We start from the raw sequence: 22,011 nt of genomic DNA on the forward strand, positions 1-22,011 counted from the left end.
TTCCTTCCAGCTGATCCTGAAACATACTGAACTTGGAGAAACTGTTCTAAGAGGATGCAGCACTGTCGGGTGACTTAGATTCCTTCTTGAGACTCGCACCTCCATGCCCCCATCCACTGGTTCAACAGTTCAGTCTGGCCAGCGGGGGACGGGGACTCTGACAGGTGGCTTTTCCCTGGCACACCCACAGGCAGAGGTCAGCAAAGGTCGTCACTTTCAAGCAAGGCTGATCTACACAGTTCCAGGGTAAGTCTGGGAAGACAGTTCTGTGGCCTGGGGTTATCTGACCTTTGGAAAGAACCTCCCAGGTGTGCAGACTCTCTCACGTGAGGGAGGGAAAGAGAGTGGCCCTGGGACGAGGGGCAGACTGGGGTCCAGAGACACACAGAGCCCTGAGTGGTGACGGGGGAGTCCCATGGAGAGAGGTTTCAGCCAGGACCCCATGAGCTGGGGAGAGACCCAGAGAGAAACTGTGAGCTGGAGAGGCCTGGCTTCCAGCGGGGCTGCTCCTCCAGTGTAGCTGAGGATGGCTGACCTCGCAGGTCAGCAAGTAGCTCTGAAGCCAGCTCCCAGCCCAGAGCAGGTGGCCCCTGGAGGCACAGCACTCCCCTAACCTGGCAGGTGCTCTCGTAGTGCTGGGTCCCCCCCCACCCCAGGGCAGGGCACCTGTCTGCCCCGCACGGGCAGGGCTTGGCGCACCAGGGTGGGAGCGGGAAGTCCTCAGCCAACACTGGAGTAATAGCAGTGCCCCTGTCACGGGGCCCTGAGGGTGAGCCTGGTGCTCAGTGCTTCCTGAGCATCCTTCTGTCCTCACGTGTGCGCCTGGTGATGTCAGTGGGGAGGCCTGGAAGGTGGAACAACCGCCCAAGATGCCACGAGCAGCCAGGTGGCCTGTGCTGGAAGCTGGGGCCTTGGAATGAGCGGGGTTCTCGAAGGGGCCTGGAGATGGAGAGGGTGCTCCTCGCCCCGGAACTTCACGAGGAGGAGGTGACAGGCCCAGGGGTGGACCTGGGTCCTGTGGGGCCCGAGCTCTGTTCCCCATACCCCAGGGCGCTGACTCCTCAGCCACCCAGGGGGCTGACAAACGCTCACTCGCCAAGACTGGATCCTGATGATGTGCTTTTAATTACATCCATTCCAAAGGTACCTCCTTTCCCAGTTAGAATAAAGACGACACGTGATGAAGCCTGGCTGTGTGTCTGTGGAGGGGGCGGCGAGCTCCGCGCGGGGGGCCGGGCTCCTCCCAGGCCTCCTGGCCATCACGCCACAGTGGCTGGCCTGGGTGCCTCTCCCTGCCAGCACCCCCAGCCCCTGCAGACCCCGACCCCCTCAGAGAGGGGGGCCCCGTGTCCCTCCGGCCAGCGACGGCCGGGTGCCCCCCTCAGGTGGACGTGATGCCGCTCTTCTCGCCCTTGACCTTGAGGAACTCGGCCATGCTGGAGAAGTACTTCTGGCTGGCCTCCGCCACCTTCTTCTCCGCTGCCTGTGGGTTCACAATCTCCAGGCCCTGGGCAGGGGAGGGACACAGGGCGGGGTGGGGAGACGGCCTGGTCTTTAACAGCCTCCCCGTGAGGGAATCGTGGCGTGTCAGGGGCCCACGACCCTTCCTGATGGGCCTGAGGTTCTGGGCAAGCATGTGGAGGGTGTGCCAGCCTCCAAGTCTCCCCCACCCTGGGAGATCCTCTGTGGTTCTGGGGGTGAGGGGAGCAGGGAGGACCTGGATCCCTGAATTTGTAACAAGTTCCCCAGGCGATTTTAAAAACACCATTTGAGAAAGGCTGATCCCGTTCGGTTCCTGAATGAGGAAACTGAGTCCCTGAAGTAAGAGGTTTGCCTGCAGTCCCAGCACGAACTGCACCAGCCCCAGCGAGGATTTAACAGCCAGCTCTGGGGGTCTGACACGTGGCCGGCGTTGATCCAGATGTCTTACACCCAGAGATTCCCACCTCACTGAGGCTGTCCCAGAGGCGCCGTCTCCTTTGGTCCTCTCAGTCCCCAGCACCTCCCACCTCCGGACACACTGTATCTTACTTGTTTGACCCTGAGATAAACTCCAAAAGGGCAAAACTCCCGTGTGTGTTTGCCTATCTCAGCGCCTACGACAGTGCCCCTGGACTGCAGCAGGCATTCCTCAGGGGTGGGAGCAGCTGGGCCTGCTTGGGGCCACAGAGACTCAGCGGTCCCTGCGAACCTCGCCGTGTGCTGGGAACCCAGACACAACCTCGGGGGCTTCTTTGGAGCCCCCCCCCAAGCCCATGGCAGCCCCGAAGACAGGCACAGGTAAGGAAGAAGCCCAGGATGGGGAACACGGCTCTCCCCGGACCTCCTGCCTCCAGAGGGCCGGTACCTGGAGTGGAGTGAAGGCCACGCTGGACGCAGTTCCCGACGAGCGGTCGCGGATGGTGGACTTCCCACCGTACACCACGCTCTGCTTCTGCAGGGTCCGCTACAAGGAGGGCAGGGCACTCAGGGCTGTGGCCTGCGTCTGCATGCCCAGGCCTGCCCCCATCCCCGGGGCCTAGCCCGAACCTGCAGCGTCTTGGAGATCCTGGCTTTGGTGGCCTCGTTCACCTGTGTCTGCCGCACCCGCCCGCTGCCCGACTTGCCCAGGTGGCCCAGGCTAAAGCCCAGGTCCTCCTGGTAGGCGTCCTCCTCGATCTGGTGGGAGGGGAGACATCCAAGTGTCAGCCGCCGCTCAGTCGGCCCAGGGCTCCATCCCATCAGTGACCGCCTGGGTCCCGAGTGAAGTGAGCCTTGCTGGGGCCCCGGTGAGGAGCACGGGTCCTGTTACTACTGCTTGAGTTGAGAGAGAATGTGTGTGTGTCTGTGCTGTGTGAAGAACCGAAACAGTTTTCACTGAGGACACGTGAGCTAGTTCTGGCAGGACCAGCGGGGTGATGCTCGGGTAGCAAGGGCCTGGCAGGAGTGGGGTCTGGGAAGGCCTGGACAGCACGGCGGTGGGGGGAGGTGAGCCTGGGGGCCTGTGCTGTCATGGAGATCCCTCTGGGGCTGGGAGAGAGTGGAGGCCAGGGGACCAGGAAAGAGGCTGAGGTGCTGCCATGGCCACAGGAGAGGAGGGGGTCGGGGGGCACGAGGTAGGGGGGTGTGACCTCTCCGAAGCTCATTCGGTTGGCCTGCTTCCGGATCTCTGTCAGCCCCAGCCGCTCCTTCATCTTGCGGTACCTGGGGCGGGGCAGGATCTCTGTCAGCCTCCCCGCCCGGATGGTCCCCGCCCCGCCCCGCCCCGCTGGTCCCCGGGCCCCCACCTGCGGCCGCCTCGCTTCTTGCGCTGCCCGTCAAGGGGCGCCGGCAGCGGCTTCACCTGCTTCACGGGCGGCGGCTCCTGCCACTTGTCGAACTTGCGCTCGATCTCGTCCTTCAGCTCGTAGCCCACCTGGGGAAGGCGGGCTGGGGTCTGGCAGCGGCTCCCATGGGCCTGGCCTGCCCCCCGCCCCAGCTCCCCTCCGGTAAGGGGGACGCCCTGGAGACCGTCGCACCCGAGAATCCTGCCGGGCTCTTCCTTCAGGAAGGACCCCAATCGGCCCCCGTCAGCTCCTCTGAGGAGCCAGGCTCTCCCCAAGGCGCACAGGCTTGACATGACCCCCCCCCCCCCCCCCCCCCGTCCCACCAGCTCTGCCCCCCGCCGGGGCCCGCTGGGCTCTAGCCTCGGCCTGGTGCTGACGGTTCTGCTGCTTCAGACCCCGTCCCCCAGCGTCCAAGGGACTTGCCTGCTCCCTGTGTGCAGGTCCACGTTAAACCCTCACCTCCTCAGAGCAGCCCTCCCCGCCTTCCAGGTTCATCAGTCTAAGCTCCCTCAGCACCTCCATGCCCCCCTCTCCCCCCAGCCTCTACTCGGCACCCCGGACGCCCTGCACATTGACCGGCATGGGTCTCCCCATCACTGCCCGCCCCCAGTCAGAGTGGAGAAGCCACAGGGGTAGGACTTTCATCTGGGCGGGTCGCTGCCATACCCCGTGGTCAGAGACCCCCAAAAGTTGTGCCAGGCTGGGTGCCTGGAAAACCGAAATGCATGGGATGGACACATCTCTCACAGAACAGGTCTGCCCAGGAAGACAGGCTGACGGAATAAATACCAGCACAGCGATGGTGCTGGCAGAGGACACAGACCCGGTGCAGCAAAGAAGTTCCTCCCCGACCCCAAGGTGTCCAGAGAGAGACCCCGGTGCGGCAGAGAAGTTCCTCCCCCGCCCCAAGGTGTCCAGAGAGAGACCCCGGTGCAGCAGAGAAGTACTTCCCCCGCCCCAAGGTATCCAGAGAGAGACCCCAGTGCAGCAGAGAAGTACTTCCCCCGCCCCAAGGTGTCCAGAGAGAGACCCCGGTGCAGCAGAGAAGTTCCTCCCCCGCCCCAAGGTGTCCAGAGAGACACCCGGTGCAGCAGAGAAGTTCCTCCCCCACCCCAAGGGGTCCAGAGAGAAACCCTGGTGCAGCAGAGAAGTACTTCCCCTGCCCCAAGGTGTCCAGAGAGAGACCCCGGTGCTGCAAAAACGTTCCCCCCACGACCCCAAGGTGTCAGCGGCCCTGGTCCCTGTGAGCTCGTCACCACCTGACAAGCGGGGCTCTGCAGGTGTGACTGGGCTGGGGATCTCGGAACGGAGAGTGAGAGCTTAGTGGTGTGTGTGGGCCCAGTGGGATCACCGGGGTCTTAAAGGGTCAGAGGAGAAGTGCAGACAGAGGCAGAGCCAGGGAGAGCGTGCAGAGGCTGTGCTGGCTCTGAAGACGAGGCAGGGGCCCCGAGCAGGGGGCACAGTGGCCCTGGCAAGCTGCAAACAGCGGGGAGCAGCCCTCCCCCAGCTTGAGCCTCCGGAGGAGCAAACTCGGGCAGCACCGTGGCTTCAGCTCGGGGAACCCCCGTGGGCTTCTGACCTACAGGACCCTAAGAGCGCAACCCCGTGTCCCTTTAGGCCACTGCATGTGAGGCCATCGTCATGGCAGCGTGGGGGAGGGGGCGCCACCCTGGGTGGGACCCAAAGACACCCCCGCCCCACCCTGTGAGTGCTCATGCGGGAGGTCCTCTGATGACGGCCCTCCTCTACAGGCCACAGACCACGCGGACACGACTGCCGCCCTCACCTTCCCTTCCGTGCTCTCGTGGAAGCTGTCCACGCGGGCTGCCAGCGTGCACTTGGCGGCCACCAGCCGGGCTGCTTTCCGCCGCAGATCCTGGGGCAGGACAGGGAGGCGGGTCAGAGCAAGGCAGCAGCGTCAGAGCCCAGGCTTCCCAGAACTGCTGCCTTGCCGCCCTCTCTGCCCGCAGCCTCCACCTCCACTGCAGTGGGCCTGCACTGATGCGCTACAGTAACCAGTGATCACCGCTGGTGTATTCTTCCTCCTCCTCTCGCGTCTGCAGGTGAACCAGGTCCAGTTCGCCCACATACAGACGGGGAGGCCAAGGCTCAGAGCTCGGGCTCTGTGCCCGGCTGGTAGGCGGCGCGGACAAACTCCAAGCTGGCCTGTCGGCTCCGGCCTCCTAGTGTGCCCCTGTGCGGCCCGCCCTCCAGCTCCCGCCGCATGCCGCCAGCAGTGACCCCAGGGCCCGGGGGGCACTCACCGGGGGCAGGGACTGCACGATGTCGCTGTGGTAGATATAGCCGGTGTGGGGCAGCACCGAGGTGGACGAGAAGCCCGACAGCGTCTTGCGCTGTGCCCCAAGCAGCATGATGTTGCAGGCGGGCATCTTGGAGAGGTTGGTCAGGCCGCCGGCCACCCCTGCGGCGGGAGGGGGGTGGGCGTCAGTGGGGGTGGGGGGTGTCTGCCCAGCACTGCGCCTTCACAAGAGTTTCCGGCCGCAGTTCCAAGGGGGCCTCCACCAGGGAGCATCAACATGTCCCATCTCAGGGGGCTTCAGAAGGGCTCCAAGGGGCGAAGCGACGTGCTGGAGGGCGCCCAGTGAGCCACTGGTGAACCAGGAGCCCGACCCAGCGTCTGGGAAGCCACGCAGGCCTGTCTGTGCTTCACGGGGTGGTCACCGCGCGGGGGCCCGGCGTGAACCGCCTCTGGGCTCCGAGAGCGTGTCTGCAGGTGCGGCCAACACCTCCCCCCCGCCCCCCCCCGCCCCCGTCTCCAGGGTGGAATCCTAGGCGCGTGACATGGTTTGCCCAAAGATGTGAGGTCAGAGGTGGTGGGGAGTTGGGGAAAAAGGAGTTCATCCTTCCCGCAACCCTGCACACGCCTGCCTCACGGACTGAAGTGTCCCCCCAACAAATACACTCGCTTAAGTCCTAAGCCCCCGCCACCTCAGAGTCTGGAGACAGGGCCATTACAGAGGTGAGCCAGGTGAGATGATGTCCCAGGCTGGACCCCAACCACGAGGCAGGTGCCCTGATGGGAGGAGGATCCGGGACGTGTAGAACATCCCCCGATTCACAGGAAAGGGACAGGCCTCCCCGAGGTCGCGTGGTGTGGGGCCGGGCCTCACCCATGATCTTGGCGGCGGTGGAGGCCCCGATGATGATGGAGAGGTTGGGGGCGATGAAGGACATCCGCGACTCCACGTACTCGTAGATGCGGTGCTTGGAGGCGTTGAGCTCTAGCGCCATGTCGCAGGCCTCCTCCAACCGCTCCAGCTCCTCCTCTGACAGCTGCTGCCTGCGGGGTAGGGGTGCGGCTGAGACAGACCGAAGGACCCCAACCCCCGGGGCTCCTGAGTGGTGAGGGGCCCCACCCTTCCTGCGTGTGTGCGTGCGTGCACGCGTGTGTGTGCATGCATGTGCACCTTCGGGACGATTACTAGCCCCGCCAGCCCCGAGGCCTAGAAGCAGGGGCCGCAGGGAAGCAGCCCGTGGTGGCACACCCCGCTGGCCCGCTCTGCGGCCTTGTCCTCCGCTTTCACTTCTCTGCCTGGGGGAGGCAAGCTGGCCCAGGCCAGGCTGCAGCCAGGCTCTTTGCGGATGTTTCCTCTTACCGAAACCCTCCCCCTAGCTCCCCAGACCCTGCAGGTCTCGGCCTTGGCGACCAGCCAGGCTCTCGTCCAGCTGCTCCCCTAGGAGCACCGTCACCAGCAGCTGTCGACCTGCCCATTCACGGCTTGTCTGGTCAGAGCCCTGTTGTAGGGTGACACGCCTCTGCCCTTCTCTCAGGCCTGCCACAGACGCTGAGGGGCAGGGGGAGACCTGCGTGCCCCTCATGAGGGGACAGCACCCCAGAGGGACGCCACTCCTAATTACAGGCCTGTGCTCCGCCACACCCCTCGGGACCACAGGCTCTGGGGGGACCCTGAGCCCAGAGCCCAGCTTGCAGGAGGTGCTCGGCGAACACGTGGAACTGCAGCAACGGGTCCTCCTGACACCGACACCCGTGCCGCAGGGGCCCTGCGACTGTCATCCGTCGGGTGGACTGCCGGGTACGCACCCCTGGGTGGTGGAGGCGGTGACGCTGACGACCATGATGGTGGCGTTGGTCAGGATCTGCTGCAGGTTCTCGTTGTTCTTGCACTTGTCCAGGCTGTTGCCCAGCTCCTGGGGGAGGAGAGGGTGAGAGGGGGAGGCTCGGGGACTCAGGAGGCCCTAGAATCTCTCCTGCAGGGACAGTGGCCGCCCCCGTCTGCCCCCAGTTCCCACAACGCTGCGGCTCAAAGCATCCACACTGTCTGCCCAGGGCGGGCTGACCCGGAAGCACACACAGTCCACCTGCGGAGGATGGGCTGCCCCCACAGGCCTGCTGCCGCGTCCACTCCCAGTGCAGGTCTGACTGCGTCTTCTCCCCACCCCCATCTGCTCGACTCTTGGGGGAGCCTGGGTGCTGGGTGGTGTCCCACCTTCACGTGCCTGACCCTCCCGCGGGGACCTTCCCCTCAGACCTGGAGCCTCGGAGACCAGGTTGACCTGATGACCTCCTTACACTCGCCTCCTCCCTCTCCCTGAACGCTCCAGGGCCTGTTGCCATCTCGTGGTCTTGGCTTCCCCCAATCTCTGTTTCCTGTTCCCATCCTGTCTCTGGCCCAGAGCTGAGTGACCCCCCAACTCAGACCGGGAGGGTCCAAGAGCAGGGCGCTCTCAACAGGCGTGGTCACTGGGGGCCCCTCCTCCATGCTCACCTTGACCGTGCGGATATAATCCAGGGCGTTGGGGACCAGGGACTCCAGCTCGGGGAATCGCTTTGAGTACTTATCCCGGATGAACTTATGGATGATGTCTGGGGGCACAGGGCGGGCAGGAGCCCGATGAGGGGCAGGCAGATGCCGCTGGCTCCCCCAGCACCCATCTGCCCTTCGACCTGCAGTGAGGGAGCCCCTCATGGCAGCTGGGCTCACAGACACACAGCACAAAGGCTGCCCCTACTGCTGGGTGCGGCTGTGCGGATCAGTTCTGGTCTACAAGGCGTGATTGCGAGTCACACGGGCAACCTCCAGGTCACTCTCTTATAGGAAAAAAATGTGCCCTCCTCCTCCTCTCCCGATTTTTTTTGCTGATGGGGATGTGAAGGTGATGGCTGGAGGTGGGCAGTCACTTTGTACCATGAAACAGGTGGCATATCAGTAAGACGCAGAGAGCCTGGGCTGCTCCAGACTTTCCCATGAGAGAAAAATACACTTCCTTCTCATGTCACCACTCTGTTCAGTAGGTGAATTTACATCTGAACTAACACAGGGGCTTGGGGCAGGACCCTGGGAAAGGCCAGCGGGGAAGGTGGCCTGGGATCCTGCCCTCCAGTGGGGACGGGAGAGGCTGTGGGGGACACTGGGCAGGGCTGTCTCTGCCTGCCCTTCCCGGGACTCACTCAGCTCGTTCTCAATCTCCACTGTTAGGTTGTTGGCGTCCACGATGACCCGGTACTCAGGGGCCGCCTCCACTGGTCCCATCACTGTGGGGATGAGAAACAGCCTGGTGTGGGTATGTGTCTAAGCACCCACCCCTTCCCGGGTCCCGCAGCTGGGCAAGGCTGGGGATGCGGCTAGAGCGGGGCACGGAGGGGCTGAAGAGGAAACTAGGGAACAGGTTTGCATGTCTGCAAACCTCCCGTCTTTCTGTCCCGGCCAGTCTAGATTTGACCTTATCTCTCCTGGAACTAAACCCTCATGCCCTGAGGACTGAAAGCCGTGTTCCCCAGAGTGATGTCTGAGGGCTCCCCAAAGGCTGGAAGCTCCGGGGCTGGGGCAACCAGCGCTGTGTCTGTTTCCTAAGCTGCACCCTGGGGTGCCTGGCCCATGGTTCCCTGTCCCTGGTGCAGCTCTTCCTCGAGCCTGTTCCTGTTTCTTCACGCCCTGATCACGACGGCGGCGACAGTACTGTCACGAGTGGGAGGGGAGAAGGCACCTTCTGAAGCTTTGGCCTGCTTGCTGATGTACTCCTCAATCTTCATCATGATCTCGGCGAACTGTGTGGGGAGGAGAGGAGAGTCAGAGCCCAGGTACCACCAGGGAAAGGGGGCTGCTGCCTGCATCGGCCTGCCCGGGACCTCCGCTCACCATCTTGCTGTCCCACAGCTTGGCGATGCTCTTGACCGAGTCCCCGGAAAGATCCAGCTGGGTCTCCTCCTGCACATCCTCGATGGCCGGCTCCTCCTCCTCCTCCCCGTAGCTTCCTCCCTCCTCCTCTTCTGCCGCCTCCTCGAGGTCGGCCAGGAGCTCGTCAGCCAGAGACATCCTGAGGCCTGTGGGGAGGCAGGGGCGGGGCTCCCCCTCACTACAGGGAGGGGGCTCCCCTGGCCAGAAGGCCCTGGTCCTTCTTGATCAACCCCACTTGCACACAGGCGCCGCAGGGACAAGGAACGTTCATTTGCTTTACTCTCCGGCTCCTAACGGTGCCTGGCACATGACAGATGCTCAGCAAACACCTGCTGCGTGTGAAGCGGCCTCCCAGAACCAGGTGGTCTCTGGTCACAGCTCATCCTTCCCACCCTCACTTCACGGGACAAGACACCACACACCCTCACACCAGTGTCTCTAAGACTTCTTAGGAAAAGGTACACCCCGTCCTCTTAAGGAGATACGACCTCTTCTTACATCCTCCTTTTCCTCCACCCATTGCAGAGGCCCCACCCCACCAACAGATATTCTGAAATACTGCTCTCCTCAGATGTCAGGACAGCCAGGCAGGGCCTAAAACGTCTAGAGCCTGAAGGCCAATCACCTCGCAGGCGGAGCAGCACCTCATCCACCCCCAAGGTGCTGTACAGACTGTTTTTGCGAAGCCCACGCAAAGCACTATTCTACAAGGTACAGTCCCCTCACTCTGTCCTCCCCAGTGCTTTTTCTTTTGTTTTTTTAAATAAGAAACTGCTCCCTCTTCCTGTTCTTTTTCAGTAAGACACATGTATCATATACATGCTGCTGCTGCTACTATATATAAAATAGGTCACCAACAAAGACACGCTGTATAGCAGAGGAAACTCTACTGAATATCTTCTCATAATCTCTAAAAGAGAAGAGTGACTGACAGTCCAGTGGTTAAGACTCTGAGCTGACACTGCAGGGGGAGTGAGTGTGATCCCTGGTCAGGGAACCAAAACCCCACATGCCCTGCAGCTTGGCCAATAAAACAGAAACACAACACTGTCAGCCAACTATACTCCAAAAAGAAAAGATAATGTTTGAAAAAAACTTCAGGGAATTTCCCAGCGGTCCAGTGGTTAGCACTTCATGCTGACAAAACGTCTAGTATACGGTAGGTATTCAAAATATATTGGGCAAATGAAGGAATGAGTGACTAAAATCCTTATGCTAACCACGTCTGGTTTTCTTTCTCCAGTCTCTGAATATTTTTTTCATTCCTAACGCAGGGACACAAACAATATTTCTTGCAGCGTGGATCTTCCCAGACTCCGAGACTGGATCCTATCCTGTTGCTGCACAACTTGTGAACCAGTTTGTTTACTTCAACACTTGAAATTCTCTAAACTTCTAACATTTTGTTTGATGTCCACCTTCCCTATTAAGCTAAAAGTTCCATGAAAACAGGGACGTGTCCATTTTGTTCACTGTATCGCCCAGCTTAGCACCTGGCACGGAGTAGGTGCCACGACCTCGCTTGACGCCAGCCCACCTTTCTAGCCTCAGCCCCTGCCCCTATCCCCCATACCCCACGAGTCCTCACATTTCTTTCTCTTATCCACTTCTTCCCCTCGCTTTAGGTCTTCATACCCTCCCTTTTTTTACCAGCTCAACACCTCCTTATCCTTCAGTTCTCGTCCTCTTGGCTCCAGAGTAGATAGCTTGTTTGGTAATACAGCACACGCCCTGTGTATACCCTAAGGCGCGTCACACATTACTTATTCAAGTGATGACTTGATTAAGCCTGTCTCCCCAGGCACCACCATGCAAAGCGCTGACACCCAGGAACGGTTTTCTTGCTCCCGCTACACCCCAGAGATGTAACCCTGAAGGCGCTCTGAGACCCTTGGGTCGTCGGCCTACGAAGGCCCGGGAATCCGACCTCCAGCCCTTCCCTCATCTCCATCACGCTCACCTCTTCCCTCCTCACACCACGGTTTCTAGGAAGATAGCTTCCCAACAGCGGTCGACGCTCACTGATGACGTCTCACCCTCGCGCCTTCGTCGACGCAAAGCTGCGCTCTGATTGGCTCCCGCCCCGCGTCTTTCCGGGAGCGTTTGGAACAACAACTTTATTAGCACCTGACGCTAGGCGGAAAAGGGGTGAGCGGGGAGAGGAGAGGCGCCTTATCCAGCTCGTGGCCCGCTGTGGACTGAGCCCGATAAACGGAGACTTGCCGCAGTCTCGCGACAGGGTGTCACGATAAGAATAAAGGGCAACTGGGACGAACGGTAGAGGCGTTCAACGAGAAAACAAGCCTTAGTATAAGCCAGGAGTCGGGGTGGAGTTGGAGGGGTTACGGAGCGGAACCGGAAATAGGAAACTACCGCTCCCAGAAGGCTTGGCGGCAGAGTCCTGGATGTTGGGGCCGCGTAGCCTGACGGAACGGGTAGTTTTGCGGACCACTTAACCTACGGAGATTGCCGAGGTTGGAAGTTCTGGGGCCTGGGGCTCCCCGAGCAGGAGAGATGGAACTGGAGCAGAGAGAGGGGTGAGTGATTTTGAGGAAAACTTCGAATCGCAAAAGACGTTGTGCTGCATGATAGCAGTCTGCGCTGAGGACTGACGCGGCGCTGCAGTTCCTGCGGTTGCTTTATCTTAGGACTCTTCAGGGACTGGGGTCCGTACTCAAGCATCCTGAGGCAGAAGGCTGCGGGTTTAGACGCCCGGGTCTGAGGGTCGGGGAGGTCGGAGGCCGGGACTCCTGGGTCTGGGTGAGGGGTTGCGGCTTGAGCAGTCCGGTGAAGAGATGTGGATCCTAGGAAGGGGTGGGCTAGGGGCCTGGACTCCTGGATCCTGGGAAGGGGTGGGCTGGGGGCCTGGACTCCTGGATCCTGGGAAGGGGTGGGCTGGGGGCCTGGACTCCTTCCTAGACCTCAACGAGGAGGGACTAGGAGCCGGGGCGTCGGGGTCCCTGAGCCCCACCCCGACCTTACAGGACTATGGCAGCCGTGGGCTTCGAGGAGTTCTCGGCGCCGCCAGGCTCGGAGTTGGCGCTGCCTCCGCTCTTCGGTGGTCACATCCTGGAGAGCGAGCTTGAGACCGAAGTGGAGTTTGTGTCCGGGGGTCTGGGCGGCTCCGGGCTCCGGGAGCGAGATGAAGAGGAAGAGGCAGCCCGGGGCCGTCGGCGGCGCCAGCGGGAACTAAATCGCAGGAAGTACCAGGCGCTGGGTCGGCGCTGCCGGGAGATCGAGCAGGTAGGTGAGTGTGGATCCCCCCGTTTGGGGCTCCTCTGGCCTGAGTTAGTAATCCTTCCCAGTGTCTGCCTGTCTAGGTGCCCAGCCTTCCTTGCCCGGGAGAATGAACCTTCCGTCTATTCATTCATTCATTTATTTAGCACCTAGTGTGTGTCTGGGCACCCTGCAAGGCACCTCGGAGGGCTGTCTCCTCTAGGAGCTTCATTTGACAACCCAGAGCAGCTCACTGCTGTCTCACAGGAGCCTCCGTGGCTCCCCATTGATCTGACTTTTCAGATCTCACACCCCTGACATCATTTGCTCAGGTCCTGTCCGTTCTGCCTCCCCTATCTCTCTCAGCTTCCTCTCCTCCATCCCCACAGCCTTTGCCAAGACTCAGGTTCTTTCCGCTGAATCACTGCATTAGCCTCCTTGGTGAGAATGAGGATGGAGCAGGAAGCCGGGTCCAGATCTTGAAAGGCCATGAACACGACAGCAAGAAGTTTGGATTTTTTTTTTTTTTTTTTTGAGAATGAAGGGAGCTATCAAAAGTTTTCAGATCGGGGAGGAACAGGGTCAGGTCCTGGTGTTTGAAAGACTCTCTGTCTTTGGTTGGACTCATTTCCTAGGGGTGCTGTATCAAGAACCACAAACGGTGGCTCAGTGACAGAAAGGTACTGTCACAGGGTCTGGAGACTAGAAGTCTGGGCTCAAGGTGTCAGCAGCAGTGCTTCACCCTGAGCACTGTGAGGGAGAACCTGATCTGTTCTGGGCACCCTCCCTGGCTTCCAGTGGCTTGCTGGGGATCTTTCGTGTTGCTTGGCTTGCAGATCTCGGCTTTCAGCATCATATGGCATTCTTCCTGTGCTGTGGGGGGGGGAGGGGGGGTGTCCCTGCCATATTGGATTAGGACCCCGTCTGTAATTGCCTCATTACTTAGCCTGATTACTTTGTGAAAAGCCTTTGTCCAAATAAGGTCCACATTCTGAGGTCCTGAGAGTTAGGACTCCCACACACCATGTTTTGGGGACAAAGAGTCGGACACGACTTAGCGATTAAACAACAAAAATCCAGCCCACGACAGTGGTGTTGGGTGAGTTCCGGAAGAGGGGGGCAGCTAGTGTAGTGGCCCAGGCAGGCGAGGAGGCGGCCTGCACTCGGGTAGGAGCAGAGGAGAGGAAGAGGCAGGGATGACAGAGAACTAACAGGGGAGCGAGGTTTGAGCCGAGGCTTAGGGTAAGCAGGAGAAGTACGTTCGGGACGTCACATGGCACAGGGCTTGCTCAGGACTGGAGAGCCATTTGGTTTGACGGGGATGTTGGGGAGGGGATTTGAAGGCCAGGCTGAGGGCAGCAGGACCAGTGGCAGTGCTTGGAGCACAGTCAGCTCTGGATATTATATACATTCCCCTAAAGTGCACGAACGGTGAACCTACGCGTACCCTGTGGCCAGCAGTCCCAGTCCTCCATAAATACCTAGCAGACACGCAAGACAAATGCGCCCCACCGACAGTTACCAGACGTTCCCAGAAGTACTCTTTGTAATATGGTTTTATGTCTGTGTATAGATAGGAAGTCGGTAAGGTAAGTACAAGTGAGTGAGTGAAAGTTGCTCAGTCATCTCCGACTCTTTGCAACCCCATGGACTATATGGTCCATGGAATTCTCTAGGCCAGAACACTGGAGTGAGTAGCCTTTCCCTTCTTCAGGGGGTCTACCCAACCCAGGGGTCCAACCCAGGTCTCCCACATTGCAGGCAGATTCTTTACCAGCTGAGCCACCAGGGAAGCCCTAATACAAGTATACATAATACCTCATATAAGTATACATATTATATATAAACCAGATCCACTTATTTTTATTATTGTTGTTTAGTTGCTCAGTCGTGTCCATGGGCTGTAGCCCACCAGGCTCCTCTGTCCATGGGATTCTCCAGGCAGAATACTGGAGTGGATTGCCGTGCCGTCCTCCAGGGGATCTTCCCAACCCGGGGATTGAACCCACGTCTCCTGCATTGGCAGGCGGGTTCTTGACTGCTGGGCCACCTGGGAATATTTTTCACCAGGAGGCTTCTGCTCCACTCCAACCTTCAGCTCCCCTCAACCTCTCTTCCCTCCGCGACCACGCGTCTCTCTTTTCTCCCCCAGTGATTTCAAGGCTCCTCGTGTCCCGTTCACAGAGTCTTTCAGTGCAAGGGTGGCGCTGGCACAGTGAGCACTCTCCCGAGAGCACCCACTCTGTGCCAGGCAGGGAACTTTCAGCCACGGCCCCCCGCCCTCCCCCCAAGTAGCAGCAGGTATCCCGAGCTCTGTTTAACAGCTGGATGCTGGGTTCCAAAGAGACTCACCATTTGCTCAAACGGAGCTGCATTTGAGCCTCTGCTCTTAGCCCAACCCCAACCAGGAATAAGTTACGTTATTATTCTTTGACCAGTGCAGAAACTTGAGGCTCAGAGAGGTTAAGTAACTTACCCAAGGTCACACAGCTGAGAAGGGGGCAGGCTGGTATTCGGACCCAGGTCCTTCTGACCCAGGAGCAGAACACACTTGTTCACACCTTGTCCACACATCTCCTGTGACGGCCCTACCGAAAGCAGCCACCTCCTGCCCTAATCTCCAGCCTGTCTCCCGGTCTGGGGTCCTTGAAGCACTCTATCACTCTGCGAATAAGTCCTCTGCTTGGCAGGGTTTAGGGAGCAACCCCCTGCCAGGCTCTGCTCCAGGCCCTGGGGACAGGGGCACAGATCTCAGTCCGTTGGAGCTTCTGTCCTGGTGGTGGAGACAGTTAGGACGCTGAGTAGAGGCAGAAGCTAGAAGGCGGTGGAAAAGCGGAGCTGAGCAGAGTGGACGGGCGGGCGGGGCTCTGGTGTGGGAAGTGGGGGAGGCCTGAGCAGGGAGCCTTTGACGCAGGTGTTTTTCTCTTTTTTTTGCCCACAGCACAGGGCACGTGGGATTTTAGTTCCCTGACCAGGGATTGAACCTTTGCCCCCTGCTACGGAAGTGCAGAGCCTAACCTCTGGTCCTTCAGGGCGGTGCCTGAGCGCAGCCTGGAGGAAGTGAGCTGCACAGGCACCTGGGGAGGAGCGCGCTGAATGCCCCCAGGCCCGGCCCGTGTCAGGGGACTCAAGTGTGCGCGCAGCAGACAAGGAGCGGAACCGGAGAGGCAGTGAGCAGGGGGAGCGGCGCACACGTGGGCCCTGGAGGCCCCGGCCTGTCTCCCTGGTGCCCAGGGGGCCCCACTCACCGCATTGGGTGCTCGGAGCCCAGCTCACCTGTGCTTTCTCCACCTCCCCGCAGGTGAACGAGCGGGTCCTGAACAGGCTCCACCAGGTGCAGAGAATAACTCGGAGACTCCAGCAGGAGCGGAGGTAACCCCCTCCGGCCCGCGTCACACGTCTCAGCCCTTGTCCCCACCATCTGGGGCCTGGGCAGCAAGCTGAGTCCCAGGCCTGGGGTGGTGGGTGTGCCCCCAGTGAATGGGGTGGGCGGAGTGCAGGAGACCAGCCCGAGGGTCACAGACCCAGCCTTGAGCCCTGCTCCGCTGGGTGCCTCCAGGCCAGCCACACCCCCTCTCTTGAGCGCCAGGCTGCCATCAAGGCAGGGCAATGGATCACATTGGATCACAGGGCTGCTGAGGATCAAATGGGAGCCCTCAGGGCATGCACTCTTCAAATTTATTCACCTGAAGTCGAAAGAGTTCCTCGGCGCGTGCTTAGCGGTAACCAACCACCAAGTTGGTTCATTAAGAAGTGAAATTAGAAATTCACTCCCTCGGTCCCACGAGTCTCATTTCACATGCTTGGTACCACTTGGTTCCGACTTTCATCCCAACTAAATAAAAGTAACCAGAATTGACCATTTCTGCACGTCAGTCACTCTCACCACATGCCAGGTACCCGAGGAGAGGACAGGTGGCCCGCGGCTTCCTTAGCGGACAGCCCCCAGAGCAGCTGGCATGTGCTGGGAGAAGGCGAGGTCGTGCGTGGAAGAGGCTCCGCCCAGGCACTGGCTTATGGGGACCATCTGATCAGAGCTCAGCAGAGACAGAAAACCAAAAAGCTTTTGGGAGCAGGGAGCAGGAAAAGAAGAGAAGGCAGGGTCATGAGCGAGGGTCCTGGGCCCGCCTCTCAGCTACCAATGAAAATGACAGTGTACGTGTGACCAGTCAGTGAGCCGACACCCCACCGGGGCCTGTGGCGCCATCAGGCCGCCCCGTTGTGGGGGTCACCCTGGTTTCCAGAGCAGGAGCTGAGGTGCAGAGGCCCCCGTCCTGCCCTGAGTCCACTGGCTGCTCGAGGGCTGGGCACCCAGGTGTCTCAGACCTTCAGAGTCAGAGCTGGGCTGCAGCCCCTTCCCGCCCGCCGGGTGGAAGGTAAAGCTGCCCCCTGCCCCGGCGGCTTCTCTGCAGGTTCCTCATGAGAGTACTGGACTCCTACGGCGATGACTACCGCTCCAGCCAGTTCACCATCGTGCTGGAGGTGAGCTGGGGTCGCGGGCAGGGGGCTCGGAGCCCGGGACACGGCCTTCACCTGCCCCCCTTCCGTCTGCCAGGACGAGGGCAGCCAGGGCACAGATGCCCCCACCCCCGGCAATGCCGAGAACGAGCCTCCAGAGAAAGAGGGGCTGTCTCCACCTAGAAGGACGCCCGTGCCCCCGGAGCCAGGCAGCCCAGCCCCTGGTGAGGGGCCCAGCGGAAGGAAGAGGCGGCGCACACCACGTGACGGCCGGCGAGTGGGGGCTGCGCTGACCCCGGAACTGGCCCCGGTGAGGGGGGGGCGGGAAGGGAGAAGGGCGCAGGGGAAGGGAGAGGGGTGCAGGGGAGAGGAAAGGAGAGGGGCGCGGGGGGAGGGGAAGGGAGAGGGGCGCAGGGGAGAGGAGAGGAGAGGCGCGGCCCAGGGGAACAGGGGAGTGGGGAGAGGCCAGGGAGAGAGGGCCTTGCAAGGCGGGGGAGAGGGGTGAGGCTGGCCTGGGAAGGAGAAAGAGCTGGAAAATGCCAAGCGGGGTGGAGAAGGAAGACCTGGAGGAGGTTCTGGGGAGAAGGGAAGATACCCGGGCTGGCAGCAGAGGAGGGAGAGCTGGCGGGTGGGGGCGGCAGCTCTGGGGATCTCTGGTGGGGCCGTCGGGCCAGGGCCTCCTCATGCCCCTCTCTGTCTCCCCCAGATCAAGGTCGAGGAAGACTTCGGCTTTGAAGCGGATGAGGCCCTCGACTCAAGCTGGGTTTCCCGGGGGCCAGACAAGCTGTTGCCCTACCCCACCCTAGCCAGCCCCCCCTTTGACTGACTCCCCCCAATAAACCAGCCCCCACTCTCACCTTGGCCACTGTGCCCACCGCTGCCCACACACACTCAGGCTTGGGGTGGTTTTCATGCATTTATTGGGGCCATCGGGGCGGGGGCCGCTCCCTGTCAACGGAGGCGCTCACAGTCTCTTCAGCCACTCCAGGCTTGGGCCCTGGGGGTCCTGGGGGTGGCTGGGCACATCAGGCATGTTCCCGTCATCTCGGAGGGGCACTGTGGACAAGAGCGGGCCGCTGAGACCAGCAGATCACCAAGGCCCCCAGAGAAGGGCTGGCCTGTCAGCTTACATTCAGACAGAGAAACAGGACCCCAGGGGAGAGATGAGAAAGTAAGGGTCAGAGAAGACTTCCCTGGTGGCCCAGGGGCAGAGAATCTGTCTGTAATGCAGGAGACAGGGTTTGATCCCTGGGTCGAGGAGATGCCCTGGAGGAGGAAATGGCAGCCCACTCCAGCATCCTTGCCTGGGAAATCCCATGGACAGAGGGGCCTGGCGGGCTATGGTCTGTGGAGTCACAAGAGTCGGACAAGACTTAGCCACTCAAGCACCACCACCAAGGGTCAGAGAGTCAGAGATGTAGGGAAGCAGGGAGATAGAGACCTAGAGACATGAAAAACCAGAATGAAGGACATAGAAAAGAGCCCCAGGGAAAGACCCAACAGAGATGGGGAAGCAGGACAGGCCTGGAGAGGCAGAGACCCAAAAAGTCAACAGTCGGGAAAGCAACAGAGGCTGGGAACCCAGACAAGGACATAAATCTGAAACTACCGCAGAAACTCACAAAGTGCAAAGATAGACAAGAGGGGCCTCCCCCGTGGCCCAGTGGCTAAGACTCGGTTCTCCCAAGACAGGGGGTCCGGGTGCAACCCCTGGTCAGGGAGCTAGCTCCCATGTGCCACAAGTAAAGATCCCACATGCTGCAGTGAAGATGACGATCTCGAGTACCGCAACTAAGACCCGGAGCAGCCAAATAAATGTAAAAAAAGAAGTGAACTTGATGGCATGTGGAGTCTATCTACTGAAGGATGAGAGGACAGAGTCCAGATTGCACTGCAGAATCTTGGATCCCTGCGGATGAAGCGCCTGCCCACGGTTGCCCTCCCCCAGCACAGGGAGGCCTCACTCACCTGGGTAGTTGTACGGTGTGGCCCGGTTGATCATGAGCGAGTACTTGGTGTAGGGGCTGAGTGTGGGCACGATTACAGCTGCGGAGAGATAACAGGCGTGAGGCCCAGGGGAAGGAGGAGACCCCCGCAGACAGAAGCAGAGCTTTGGCCAAATGGGGGTCAGTGCGTGGAGGGGAGGAGGGAGGGCGTTCAGCACCTCCAGGACGCCCCTTGGCACCCTGGGAGCCCCATACATCAGAAGGGTTTATAACACTTTTCAGAGGTTGGTGAAAGCCAAGTACTCACAGACACGTGGGACCTGGAGGGCAAGGGAGGGAAGAAGGGTGGTCACGGAAGGAGTACATTTGAGTCGTGGAGCATATTGGGGGGTATGAGTCAGGGGGTGTCTTGGGAATGTTCCAGAGGCATCAGAACTGTTAAAAAACTGAGGGGGAGGGGGAGGTTCAAAGAACAATCATTGAGAAACCACAGTCCATCTGGGATGGGAGCTGGGAGTCATGGGGAGGTGGGGCAGGGCGTATAAAGGAGTGTTCCAGGCCAGCACTGTCAGACAGGAAAGTAAGAACCAGCGATGCAATTTACATGGACAGGGAGGCCTGGTGTGCTGCAGTCCATGGGGTCGCAAAGAGTCAGACACCACTGAGCGACTGAACTGAATAGCCACATTAAAATTAAAAGGCACAAATTTAAAAAATGAACCAGGTATATCCAAAATATTATTTCAACATATCAAGGTGGAAAAAAATGGGTATATACTTTTTGTTATAGTAAGTCTTTGAAATCCAGCACATACTTTACATGAGCCTTACACCGCCCATCTCAGTTCATACCAGCCCCTTTCAAGAGCTCTGGGGCGGAAGTGGGCCGTGGCTGCCGAGCCGGACAACTGTGGTCCGGAACCTCACCCAGTGCGGGGCGTGCCCGCCAGCGCTACTTAGGCCTGGGAACTTGGAGCAGCAGCCCGGGTCGCTCCCAGCCCTACTGAATCAGGGAGAGCCCCACTTCCACCTCTGAAAGTCTGAGCACTCCAGTTCCAGGGCTGAGGTTCTCCATCAGGGAGGCACCTGAGAGGCACCGGAGAATTTTCACCAGATACCAGATTCCCGAGTTCCACCTCCCCCCCTCTCCCCCGCACCAGCCCTCGCCCAACTCAATTCAGAATCTGGGGGGGGGGGGGGGGGGGGGGGGGCAACGGGGAGGAGATGACATTACTTTTCATTTATTATTTTTTTAAAGGGGTTAAGTATTTATAATGGACAACTAGGATTGAGAACTTCTATCAAGGGATTATAGAACTCTTGGGTGGGTGCATACGGGGTGAGGGGCGATGGGGTGGTGGAGGGGTCAGAATATTAGGGGTTGGGGTGTTGGATAACTAGCAGGGACACGGAATGTTGACAGTGAGGGTCGGGACTGGGGGTACAGGATGGAATGATGGTGGAAGAGACACGGAATGTTGAGGGCGGGGGTCGGGGCTGGGGGTACAGGATGGAATGATGGGGGGACACGGGATGTTGAGGGCAAAGGTCGCGGCTCGGGGTACAGGCTGGAATGATGGGGGGACAAGGGATGTTGAGGGCGAGGGTCGCGCCACAGAATGGAATGATGGGCGGGGAGCGATGGGACCTATACGGGATGGAAGGTAAAGCTGGGACGCCGGTTGCGGGTGATGCACATTCGCAGCAGGGACACTCACGCACCGAGGCCCGCAATGGCGAAGGATGCCACTAGCACAGGTTCCTTGGCCCAGACATTCTTGAGGAAGGCTGCGACTCCTGTAAGGAGGGGTGAGAAGGGTCACCCTCGCAGGTGATGCCTCCGGTGACCTCTACCCCTCTTGCGTCAACACCGCCCTGGAGGAGACCCCTCGTAACCTCCGCACCCCCCTCCGGCCCGGACCCCACTGGCTCCACAGGGGCTCCGCGTTGCCCTAGCTCCTGCACCACCCAGGGTTCCTAGAACCAGCTTCACGCGCCGGCAGAACCCGAACTCACTCCCAGCCATCTTGGTCGCGGCGGCGGCGGAGAGGGCGCGGAGCACTCTGGGAGTTGCGGTCCCTGAGCACGGCCCCCGCAGTCTGAGTCCGCGCTTGCGTAGTGGCGCAGAACGGCTATCCGAGGTGGTGGCGTCGCGGAGTACTCTGGGAGTTGTAGTCCAGACCCGCGAGCCTCCACGGGCTGAGTCAGCGCGTGCGTAGTATTGGAGAACAGCGGTCGGTGCTGAAGGCTGTAGGGAAGACGGCGGCGCTGCGGATTTAAACGCGAGCCTGTCGCCGCACACCTGCCGCGGTTCGCTTTTCTCAGAACGCCGTTGCGGAGGAGCCCTCCTACTGCAGCCCAGCTAAAGCGGAGTGCACCAGTCCTCATTCACAGTTGACTTCTGAGAGCCCATCTTACAGATGGGCAAACGGAGTCTGCGAGGACAATTGATCAGTCTATCAGTTGAGGTCTTAGCCCAGAACCAGTTCGTCCTGCAAACCCTAACTCTCATTCCCGAAGGGTTAGGGACCTTCTGTGGGTCTCACAGTGTGATCTCCATCCTGAGAAAACGTAGTGAAAGTGTTAGTGACTCAGTCATGTCCAACTCTTGGCGACCCCATGGACTGTAGCCCGCCAGGCTCCTCTGTCCATGGAGTTCTCCAGGCAAGACTACTGCAGCGGGTTGCCATTCCCTTCTCCAGGGGAATCTTCCCTACCCAAGGATGGAACCCAGGTCTCCTGCATCGCAGGCAGATCCTTTGCCGTCTGAGCCACCTGGGAAGACCCCCATTCTAGCGCACATCTTTTCTTTTCGTTTCAACTAACCTGGTCGGGATGTGGCTTTCCTGATAGCAGGCTGGGAACTACTGGAGCACGATAATGGGGTCTGACTCTCTTCTGTCCCCCTCCACCGTCCGCCCCCCAACC

General features: G+C 60.1%; 3 protein-coding genes across 3 annotated transcripts; 1 reads left to right on the forward strand and 2 right to left on the reverse strand.

Annotated features, from left to right (window-relative positions):
• Positions 1-1,106: 1,106 nt before the first annotated feature.
• Positions 1,107-11,550, reverse strand: PRPF31 (pre-mRNA processing factor 31). Its single transcript, XM_061140362.1, has 14 exons — positions 11,424-11,550; positions 9,425-9,609; positions 9,273-9,333; positions 8,737-8,820; positions 8,054-8,151; positions 7,369-7,475; positions 6,437-6,606; positions 5,570-5,727; positions 5,092-5,181; positions 3,267-3,394; positions 3,111-3,183; positions 2,530-2,658; positions 2,348-2,446; positions 1,107-1,507 (listed from the first exon to the last, which is right to left on the reverse strand). Exons 2-14 carry the CDS (start codon positions 9,599-9,601, stop codon positions 1,382-1,384), a joined length of 1,500 nt encoding a protein of 499 aa, XP_060996345.1. The 5' UTR covers positions 9,602-9,609; positions 11,424-11,550; the 3' UTR covers positions 1,107-1,381.
• Positions 11,551-11,604: 54 nt separating this feature from the next.
• Positions 11,605-17,993, forward strand: TFPT (TCF3 fusion partner). The gene is made up of 6 exons (XM_061140363.1): positions 11,605-12,000; positions 12,448-12,706; positions 15,981-16,051; positions 17,092-17,161; positions 17,235-17,447; positions 17,844-17,993. The coding sequence occupies exons 1-6, from the start codon at positions 11,978-11,980 to the stop codon at positions 17,961-17,963; spliced, it is 756 nt and encodes a 251-aa protein (XP_060996346.1). The 5' UTR covers positions 11,605-11,977; the 3' UTR covers positions 17,964-17,993.
• Positions 17,994-18,040: 47 nt separating this feature from the next.
• NDUFA3 (NADH:ubiquinone oxidoreductase subunit A3) lies at positions 18,041-21,281 on the reverse strand. The gene is made up of 4 exons (XM_061140364.1): positions 21,100-21,281; positions 20,806-20,880; positions 19,106-19,183; positions 18,041-18,193 (listed from the first exon to the last, which is right to left on the reverse strand). The coding sequence occupies exons 1-4, from the start codon at positions 21,107-21,109 to the stop codon at positions 18,102-18,104; spliced, it is 255 nt and encodes an 84-aa protein (XP_060996347.1). The 5' UTR covers positions 21,110-21,281; the 3' UTR covers positions 18,041-18,101.
• Positions 21,282-22,011: the final 730 nt, after the last annotated feature.

This window comes from Dama dama, chromosome 4 (genome assembly GCF_033118175.1).
Source record: "Dama dama isolate Ldn47 chromosome 4, ASM3311817v1, whole genome shotgun sequence".
Taxonomy (NCBI): domain Eukaryota; kingdom Metazoa; phylum Chordata; class Mammalia; order Artiodactyla; family Cervidae; genus Dama; species Dama dama.

Coding starts and splice junctions, on each gene's coding strand:
- PRPF31 (XM_061140362.1), bottom strand. CDS start 9,601: ATGTCTCTGGCTGACGAGCTCCTGGCCGACCTCGAGGAGGCGGCAGAA. Junction 5,728..6,436: donor CACCGCCGCCAAGATCATGG/GTGAGGCCCGGC, acceptor CTCCCGCCGCAG/GGGTGGCCGGCGGCCTGACC. Junction 3,395..5,091: donor ACGAGAGCACGGAAGGGAAG/GTGAGGGCGGCA, acceptor CGCCTTCCCCAG/GTGGGCTACGAGCTGAAGGA.
- TFPT (XM_061140363.1), top strand. CDS start 11,978: ATGGAACTGGAGCAGAGAGAGGG. Junction 12,707..15,980: donor GCTGCCGGGAGATCGAGCAG/GTAGGTGAGTGT, acceptor ACCTCCCCGCAG/GTGAACGAGCGGGTCCTGAA. Junction 17,162..17,234: donor AGTTCACCATCGTGCTGGAG/GTGAGCTGGGGT, acceptor TCCGTCTGCCAG/GACGAGGGCAGCCAGGGCAC.
- NDUFA3 (XM_061140364.1), bottom strand. Junction 19,184..20,805: donor CTTCGCCATTGCGGGCCTCG/GTGCGTGAGTGT, acceptor ATCTCTCCGCAG/CTGTAATCGTGCCCACACTC. Junction 18,194..19,105: donor CACACCGTACAACTACCCAG/GTGAGTGAGGCC, acceptor TCTTGTCCACAG/TGCCCCTCCGAGATGACGGG.